This window comes from Tamandua tetradactyla, chromosome 15 (assembly GCF_023851605.1).
Source record: "Tamandua tetradactyla isolate mTamTet1 chromosome 15, mTamTet1.pri, whole genome shotgun sequence".
Lineage (NCBI taxonomy): Eukaryota > Metazoa > Chordata > Mammalia > Pilosa > Myrmecophagidae > Tamandua > Tamandua tetradactyla.
The window spans coordinates 22,336,096-22,345,722 of NC_135341.1; the positions used below are offsets into that span (position 1 = coordinate 22,336,096).

At 53.1% G+C, this 9,627-nt stretch overlaps 1 protein-coding gene across 1 annotated transcript; it reads left to right on the plus strand.

Annotated features, from left to right (window-relative positions):
- The first annotated feature begins 3,156 nt into the window (after window positions 1-3,156).
- Window positions 3,157-5,920, plus strand: FEZF2 (FEZ family zinc finger 2). Its single transcript, XM_077130368.1, is given in 5 exon segments — window positions 3,157-3,500; window positions 3,502-4,000; window positions 4,335-4,469; window positions 4,652-4,784; window positions 5,658-5,920. Coding segments are annotated over 5 exon segments (1,374 nt in total).
- The last annotated feature ends 3,707 nt before the right edge of the window (window positions 5,921-9,627 follow it).

The window sequence follows — 9,627 nt, forward strand, 5'->3', positions numbered from 1 at the left end:
GGAGGTAGCACTCCTTTGTGATGGGAATAGGGGGTGGCTCATTCAGCCTCAAAAAGCATTTAGGGATGGCGAGGCAGGTTCACCGAAAACCTTTCAGCCTGCTGGAGCTTTTAAACGAGCAGATCTTTCGAGCTGCTGCCGAGATCGACAGTTACCCATTTTGGAAAGGGGGTGGCTGTGGTCCTGGTGGATAAACGGGAATCCACAGGAAATTCGGGATAGAAATTTGGGTATTGAAACCGTGCAAGTGTATCGATATTGTTTCAGTGTCAGGGTGAGTTATCGGTTTGTTTCATGTTTGGTTGCAGGCGGGTTGGGGTTAATTTGAGCTCTTGTTTTCACATTAGCATGAGGGTGGGTATACTTTGGGTCTAAAATTCTCAGCCCCTGAAAATCTCCTAAATTTAGTGGACTGCGGGGAAATATTCTGCACCAGAGAAGCATGTCTTTTTCTAGTGGTGATTTCTGAAATTTGGAGAGGGTGGGTGGTGTTGGGGGGCACAGATTCTTGATTGCTGAATTTAGGGGCAGTTTTGGAATTTCTGAGGCTTGGCAGGGAGAGAAAATTAATCCACCGCGAAGTTATCCTCCGACCACCTTCCCTTTGAGAGCTCTCTTTGTTCCTCTCTCTTTGCTTTCCAAGTACACCCTTCCTTTCCCTCACCTGCTATGTCAATATCCTGTCTGATACTGCAAGTCAGAGAGACTGCAATTGGGTGGGTGGGGTAGAAGGCAGAAGAAGAGAGAAGTTCTGAAGAGGGGAAAAGGTACTATTTGACTGAATTTAAAACTAGACTGACCATTCCTCGACCAGTTTCCAGGATGTTTTGCACCACTCAGGGGTTGGGTTGTGTTACTATACTGGTCCAAGAGTGAAGAAGAGGGTTTGTCTCCAGCATCCCTTTCTGGGGCTCCACATCATCATGTGTCTTTGGAGACGGAATTCACTACCAAACCCTCAACCCTGTTTGTTCATATTATACCCACCATAATCCTCTTAAACTGTGGTTGCAGCTACAAAGCTCGTGGTCTTGCAAAAGCCGGCTGGCAAGATATAATGGTCCAGTGAACAAAACCAGCCAAAAGTTTTCAAAACCCCCTGCACACACCTCCCCCCCTCCTTTCCTAAACCTAATTCTCTCCCTGGCTCTCTTGCTAGCAGTCTGCCCCACTCACCCACCCCCGTAAGAACCCTCAGCCTTGACCACTTTTGTTGTCTCCAAGAGCACCCGGCCTGTTGAAAGTGCTGGAGCGTCTTTGAGCAGTTTGTTGTGATACGCAGGTGGAATGGTCTGCAAACAGATGAATTCAGCCCCTCCAAACCGAGTGAGGAGCTCGCTGCTTTTGTGCTCCAGGCACAAAACGTTGAATTCCTCCGAACTTACTTGGGGCCTGCCTAGAAAAGGGTCTTTTCTTCCCTCTGCTTGTACCTCTGGCCACACTAAGTCTCTGTTCGCCCCCCTTCAGGCCCCCTCCCTCTCCCCTCTGATAATCCTTCTCTTTATTTTAGAAAAACACAAAACCCGGTTCCACGCGGTGCTTTAGTGGCTAAAAGTGAAAGAGCTGCCTTGGCAGAATTCAGCTCTATGAATCACTTCGGAAAATTGGTTCGACTGAATGGCCTTAGGAGGAAAAACGTTTTAATAGGATCCAGGGGAGGTTCTGCTGTTTCAATCTGCTTCTTAAACAGGTGGAGATTGGACCTTCTCAATTATACAAACAGTAAGTACCCATCAGCGGGGAGAGCTGCCCTCCGAATCCTCCCCGCCCGCAGCGCCAAACCAGCAGCAAAGCTGGGCTTTGCTTCAGAAACCGGATCAGAAATCAGTGATTCTGATCGATTAGGATCTTAAACAATCTTCCAGCTCGCCTGCCGTGTCCCCCTTCGGGACCGGCCAAAGAGCAGGAGGCACACCCGCCAGGCACCGAGGCCCGGGGATCCCGGCGCTCGGCCCTGCTCCTCCGTACGCTTTGGGGTCGTCCTTAGGCGGCGGGAGCTCTCTCCCGACCTCCGACGCCAGCCAAGAGGAGCTCATTGCTTTTGCATAAATTAATATTTCCCCATTAACAAGTCCCGTCCCCCTCTCCAAACGCGGCGCCCGCGTCCATGCGCCACATCCTAATGAGGTAATTATCATTTGCGCGTGTTCGGGGCTGGCGCCGGCTCCGTGGATAAATGGCAGTTTATTAGCACGATGCCCAGCTCGGCTGCGGAGGGCTAAGGGAGACTTCGGCAAATAGACGGACACTCAGGGGCCCTATGGAGCGGCGCGCCCGGGGCCCCCAGTCCTCCCCGCACCCCCCAAATCTGAAGGCCCCCAAAGTTGTGAATCACGCACAAAACTCTGCCTAGGTTTGAGTTTGGACTCTCCCTCCCCGCCCCCCCCTTCCCTCCACCGGCAAAATCATCACGATTCCTCCCCCTCCCCCTCGCGTCTCTTCCCTCTTTCGCGATTCGCAAACCGCTCGCACTTTCTGGAGAGGAGCGCGGGCGCCAGTTGCCTCCTTTAAAGTTTGAGGGGCGGTGGCAGCGGCGGCCGGTAGGCGCGGGGGAACACAGGGGCCGCTACGGGAGCCGCGCCGCCGTCCATGTCATTCCACTTCAAGTGACTTCATGTGATGTCAGCTGAATGTAAAAGACAGTGATCTCACGCGGAGGGGAAGATGTTTGCCATCAAAATGTGACAGAGAAGATACGCTGCATGGCTCAGAACACATCTCCTTGGCGGTGGGGGAAAGAGGTAAATGCGAGGTGGCTCTCCCGGTCCCCTTTAACTTTGCCCCTTCACTGTCCAGCTCCCATCTTGCGGGCGGAGCCCGGGGTCCAGGGAAGGGCTCAGGGGAGTTAATTTGAGGCTCTTTCCCTTCTTTCTTTCCTTTATATCTCTCTTCTTTTCCTTTGTAAGCCCTCCCTTTCTTCCCCCTTTCAAAGTCCCAGGGCAGGGGCCGGTGGGTTCCTGTGTGCCCCCAGTTAATGGGCGGTAATTTGGTACCCTTGGGTGCACTTTGTTCTGCCCTGTTCATTTGAATGCAAATGGGTGACCTGGGCCTGACAAGGTGCTTATTAAATTCGGTTTCCCTCTTGCCTTTTCGGGAATGCAGACTTAGGCTGTTCCCCGGCCCAGTTCGGCTGGGCTCGGCTCGACTTCACGCGCCATGGCAAGCTCGGCTTCCCTGGAGACCATGGTGACCCCGGCCTGCCCGCGTGCTGGAGCGTCGCCGGCCACTTCCAAGACACTGGCCTTCTCCATCGAGCGCATCATGGCCAAGACGTCGGAACCCCGCGCGCCCTTTGAGCCCCGGCCTGGGGCGCTGGAGACGGACGGCGGCCAGGGCAAGAAACTGCTTAACCTCTGTTCACCGCTGCCCTGTATGATCCCACTCCAGCCCCTGGGCTACGAAATGCCTTCCAAGACGCTGCTTAGTTACTCGGAGCTCTGGAAAAGCAGCCTCCGGGCGGGCGGCGGTGGAGGAGGAGGAAGTGGTGGCGGCGGGGGGGGGCCCGGTGTGCGGCGCCAGTGGCTTGTGCAAAACCAACTGTGGCGTGTGTTGCAAGGCCGAGCTGGGCCTGACGCCGTCCGCGCTGCCTGCCGGCAGGGTCATCAAGCCCCAAGTCATCAACCAGGCAATGGGGCTGCCAGCCAGTGGCTCGCTCTACTACTTCAACTACCTGGACTCGGCCGCGTACCCGCCGTCTGAGCTGCTGGGCGGTCACCTCTTCCCGTCCGGCCTCCTCAACGCGCAGGGCCCCGCGGCCCTGGCCGCGCACCCCAAGCTCTTTCTGCTGGAGAATGCCAAGTTGGCCGGCCTGGCCGCGGACAAGTTCCCCCATCAGGCCCCTTATTCCCACAAGGAGCGCCTGCCTGCGCCGCTGGAGCAGGTGCTGAAGGAGAATTCGGCCCTGTCTGCAGAACGCGGCGGTGTCAAGGGCCACGGCAAGCTGGCTGGGGGCTCCTCGGACGGCAAACCCAAGAACTTCACCTGTGAGGTGTGCGGCAAGGTGAGGCCTAGGGGCCGCGGGGGCCGGGAGGGGAGAACAGCAGTGGCTGCTTCTCTGGGACAGCTCCTTTACTAGATGGGGAACCCCCCAATAGCTGGCTACCCAGATTGGGGTGGGAAGAAGGGAACCTGGGCCTCAGTTTCCTTTTCTGTAAAACGGGGTGGTCTTTTTGCAGTACTGCTGCCAGCAGTGGGTTGGAAAGCACTTTGTAAATTGAAAGGCACTCTGGTTTCCCAAGAGGGTGTTGGTTGCTAGGGATAGGAAGTGGCCTCTCAGGGCTGATTCTAGACTCTCCTACGGACACACCACAAGGCCCGCTCGTGTCCCTCCATAGGTGTTTAATGCTCACTATAATCTCACCCGCCACATGCCGGTCCACACGGGAGCCAGACCGTTCGTGTGCAAAGTCTGCGGCAAAGGCTTCCGCCAGGCCAGCACGCTCTGCAGACACAAAATTATTCACACCCAGGTACGTGGCCCCCGCGCCGGCGTATTACCACCCCGCTCCTGAGAGATGGCGTTGGGGAGAGGATGGCCAAGTGTTCCCCCCCTTATCCCTCCCGTGGGGCCCGTGTCCCTTCGAGATGCCCCCCGAGTTGCCCTCTCCAAGCTGGGGCCTCGACCTCACTGTGTGCGTGCCCCTCTCCGCAGGAAAAGCCGCATAAATGCAACCAGTGCGGCAAAGCCTTCAACCGCAGCTCCACGCTCAACACGCATATCCGCATCCACGCGGGCTACAAACCCTTCGTCTGCGAATTTTGCGGCAAAGGCTTTCACCAAAAAGGTAACGTGCCTGGCGGGGCCCTCTCCTCACCTCGGGATTCGGCGGGTCGCGGCTGGCAGGAACGCGAGGAGAGATCCGGAGAGAGGGAGAGCGAGAGCTGCAGGCTAAGACGCAGCATTTCTTTGGAATAGGGTTTTGCTGGCTTAAAGTGGAAGCTGTCTGGGCGGGGTGGTATCCTTGCTGGGTGGGAGCACAGGGAGACACAATTTAGGAGGTGGGAAGGAAGGCGGACAAGGAGAAAGAAAGTAGGAGAGAGAGGGGATATTGTCTTGTAGGAAAAGATTCCCTTTGTCGCCGTAACTACCCTTTCAGATGAAAAAAAAAAATTCGGAGCAAAATACACCTCCTGGAACGACATAGGACTTGGGGGAAACCGCCACAGTCCCCCAAGCGCCCCCAGGCCCAGCGCCCCCGTTCGGATTTCCCAAAGCACATTTGTATCCCTAGGCGGTGGTTGGCGGACAAGTGGGAGTAACTTCAAAAATAAGAAAGCAAAAAAATGGGGGCTGCAGCTCGGATTCGTGCAAATTTCTTCGCGCGAGTTAGCAGGAGGAAAAAGAACGCAATGTATCTCCAAGCCGCGCAAAAGTTTTCTGGCCGGCGGGAGAAGGGCGGGAGGGATGCTGCGCAGGTTTTAGGACTAGATGGGGCAGGGCGCGGGACCGCCCGGAGGGCCTCGGTCCTGTCGGGAGAGCCCCGGGCTTGACACAAATGAAGTTTGACAACTTCTTCATTCATAGAGGTCGCGCCTGCCTAACCAAGCGTTGCCTCCTTTGCGCGGGCACCTGAGTTGTCCCCGGGACGCCCGGGGCCCCCGTTTTACTCCATTCCCCCACTTTTTTTTTTTTTTTTTTTTTTTTTGGTCTCCTTTAGGGAACTACAAGAACCATAAGCTGACCCACAGCGGCGAGAAGCAGTACAAATGCACCATCTGCAACAAGGCCTTCCACCAGGTCTACAACCTGACATTCCATATGCACACTCACAATGACAAGAAGCCTTTCACGTGCGCCACTTGCGGCAAAGGGTTTTGCAGAAACTTTGACTTAAAGAAACACGTGCGCAAACTCCACGACAGCGTCGGCCCCGCCGCCCCCTCAGCAAAGGACTTGAATGCTCGGACAGTGCAGAGCTGAGAGCTGCTGCCTCGTTCTCCCTTTCGGCCCTGTTCCATCCCCAAAACAGATCACACACAAAAACTCATTTCTAATATTAAAAGAAAAAATATAGCAGAGAGGCTAGAATCTATTTATCGAAACCAGCATATTTTTGGAAAGCTAAACGTTTCCTCGATGACTGGCAGCAAACGTGTGGCTCCCACCTTTGTATATTTAGGAAACTTTATTTAAATCCAGAGCGCCGAAACGTATTTAATTCCAAGGCCTCAGCTTCCCCGGCTGCCGGTTTTAACCCCAGCCTGACACCGTGAGCTCCCGGGAAGAGCGCGGCGCCCTCAGCCTTCTTTATACAGCCATGTAAATTCTCCTGTACAAGCGAACTCGGAATATATGCACATATATATATATATATAACTAAATATATATATATATATGACTAAATAAACAGAATGGTTAGTGCGCGTTTTTCCCCCCTCTCCCCTCGCGGTGAGTGCAGTTCAGCAACCCGAAAGAACGCAAAGGAAATAAGTGTTTATAGCATTTTCCCCCAAAATGCGACTTCCTTTTGGGGTGCGGGGGTCACGTGAAGCCAAACGGGTGCGCCTGTGTTGTGGCCTCCGGGAGCGAGGGTGCAAAGGCCTACATCAGGCCTCCACGTGGTGCCAGGTTTCTATTTGGTGACTGGATGCTTGGGTTCTTGGGTTTGCCTCATTGGGTTTTGAAATTTCAAAAAAAAAAAAAAAAGTGTTAAAAGTGGCAGGGGGGAGGGGAGCAGGTATTGGGTGCATTCGCGGGCGAAAACGGAGTCAGCGGCCAGTGCACTGCCCCGCCAGGATGTCTCTGGATGCGTCCCCTTCCCCGGGGCGGCCTGAAGGGGTCAACCCTCGCTCCCAATCTTCCCAGGAGGCGAGAGCTAGAGGCTAAGGGTTCCCAGCCCAGCCTGACAGGTCGGCTCTGGGTCTGGGGCCGCACGACCTCGGGTGCTTTGAGCTCTAAAGCCGAAGGGCGCGACCGGGTTGCGCGATTTCGCCGCCGCCGCCGCAGCCGCCGCCTCCAGTTGCCTGATTACCGCGCAGTTAGCCCATTTCCTGAATAGCTATCTCCGCCGCCGAGCACGCTGATGAAATGATCTCACGCTTGCTTTCTAAGTAATGACCCAAATTAAGAGAGAAAACAGAGACCCTTCAAACAGCATTACATTAATCATCTAATCATTCCCAGGAGGGGGCCGGCCACCACCGCCCCGTTTGATCCGAATCTGGATAATCAAGAGCTCGGATTACCGGCTCGGCGCACACGGCCGCCCCCCCCCCCCCCCCAACACACACACTTTTAATATCCGCGCGGCGATGCAGCCCACGTCTTCTGGAAGAAGGCTCCCTAGTGCGGGGACGAGATGCGGCGCGCGGCCCGGGAGTGCGCTTTCACGTAGCCTCGCCAATGCCAGGGCGAGAAAGGGTAAGCGCTGACCTCAAGCGGATTTCCACGGCCGGGAGCTGCTGTTTGGAGGAAAAAAATGGTCAGTGCTAAGGACAATCCCCAAGTAACCCTGAAAGTGACTAAGTAACGGCTTTATCCCGACTCCTGGTGTACAGTAGGAGCCTAGGTCAGTGCACGCCAGTGACTTCCACAAACACATTTCCTGAGCTCTTGCTCCAAGCCAGGCGCTCGACACACATTCTCTCAAACATTAACCACACCCCGCAAACTGGGAATTATTCCCACTTTACGGACAAAGAAAATGTAGCAGAGATAGCTAAGTGATATACGCAGGGGACAGACAAGGCTAGGTATAGTCGGGATTCGAACTCTGAACTTCCAGGTTCAGCACCCCAAGGGCCAAGTCACTGGAAGGATGTTCGTTAGCAAGGTGGAAGGTCTGTCCTGGTCCCAGCCGACGGTAAGGTCCCCTACTCGCAGACCCATTGTGCGGGGAAGGAGAAGCGTTGATCTTGTTTGCACAGTGGACGGCGACAGCTTCCTCAGGCTGTCGCGGGAGGTATTTTTAGTACCTCCGATTCCGAAATAGGAACATGTACATTAGAATTCCATTTCCTGAAAGGAGAGCGTCCTCGTTTTTTGTACTCTCCCCACCCCCCAACAAGTCTGGGGAGATGCAGCCAGGGGAGGGGGGATGAGGAAGCGAGGGGGAATTTAAATGTTAGCTCGTTCTGGCTGCGGTTAGCTGAAGGAAGATTGGGACCCAGCGGAATATGCAGATTCAACTCCGAAATCTTGGTGGGTGTCACCCACCTCAGGAAACCCCAGGATGGGTGAGGAGGGCTTGGCGGCTACTGGTATGGAAATACCGCCTCGCGTTTCCCAGACATCCATCCCTAGGGAGATTGCGGCCGATTTGAGGAGTCAGCCCCCTTCCTTGTTCTCACACAGAGTTTTATTAGCCCGCCTTTCCCCATTTCTGGGAGATCCTGGGTGCCTCACCACAGTCATCGCAGCTAAAATACTTTCCGGGTTTTTTTTTTTTTCTGAAAAGAATCCTTTGCAGACTAGCGATGGTCAGGCCAAGCTCACCTTTCTCCTCAACAGCCCCAGAAGGAGGGACAACTGGCACACGCCCCAAAATCTAGCACAGAAGCATCCTCTTGCAGAAGTGGGGAGAAAGTTGGCCTGCGTGGGAGATCATAACTGAGATCTCCTCTATCTTAAAAAAAAATAAAATAAAAAATAAATAAATAATAGATGGGGCACCCCCATCCAGTGAAATCACTTTCCTAACCATCAAGTGAGAGAACTTTCATGGAGAAATGTTTTGTAATAAGTTTTCACAGGAGAAAGAATTTCCATCTCATAAATCTTGAGAAATTTGTTTCCAGGTGACAATTCTGAAGAGGGCTAAAGGATGGCTTGTTTGCAAACTAGGCTGGAGATAAAAATAAAACTACCGGCCTTGCTGCCTTGGACTGCGCATCTCTGCAGCTAGGGAGAGGCATAGTGGCTATGGCTCAGGGAGGTACCCAAGCAGAATTTCATGTACATTCCATCTCCTGAAGGTTGTTTCCTCACAACCTGATTGTTACTTAACCTTCACACCATCTCCTGTCAATCTCTCTCACCTGAAAAGGTGTTATTTCACATCTGGCAGTAATTGTAGATAAACAGAGTTCTTCTGTATCTATAGGGTTTAGCTCTGCTTTTGACAGGTTCGAAGTCATTCCTCCCAGGTTAAATATGTCTGCTTCTTTCAGATGTGGAATTCAGGAAAGGATTCCTTCTCTGGAAAGGTAGCGTGAGGAGGAAAGGAACCTCCTGCCTGTATTACTGAACACCTTTCCCAGACAGCACGCACCCTGAAGCCAGTGCTCAGTGCTTTCAGTAACCATCATAGCTGGAATCCTTATTCACCATGCATGGGAATTGATGGGTGAAAGGCTCTGTTTTCTAACGCCATTCATTTCATCTTTAGTATTATTTTGCATGAGTTGTGGTTTGCAAAATTAATAAATGATTTAAACAAGGTAGTCATCAGCTGCATATTAATATTCTAACCTTGATTAAATTGAAGAGGCCGCCCTTAAAAAATATTTTTTAAAAAATCAAATTGCGGGGGAGGGGAATCCTGTCACAGACACAAAAAAGACTCCAATTATCTTTTCTCCTACAAGATGTTTGTTCTGTCCATGACTGCTCACACTTCAGCAATCTTGCCAGCAAGACTCAAAAAAAAAAAAAAAAAACCTCTTCCAAAGCCACAGCCTTATACATAA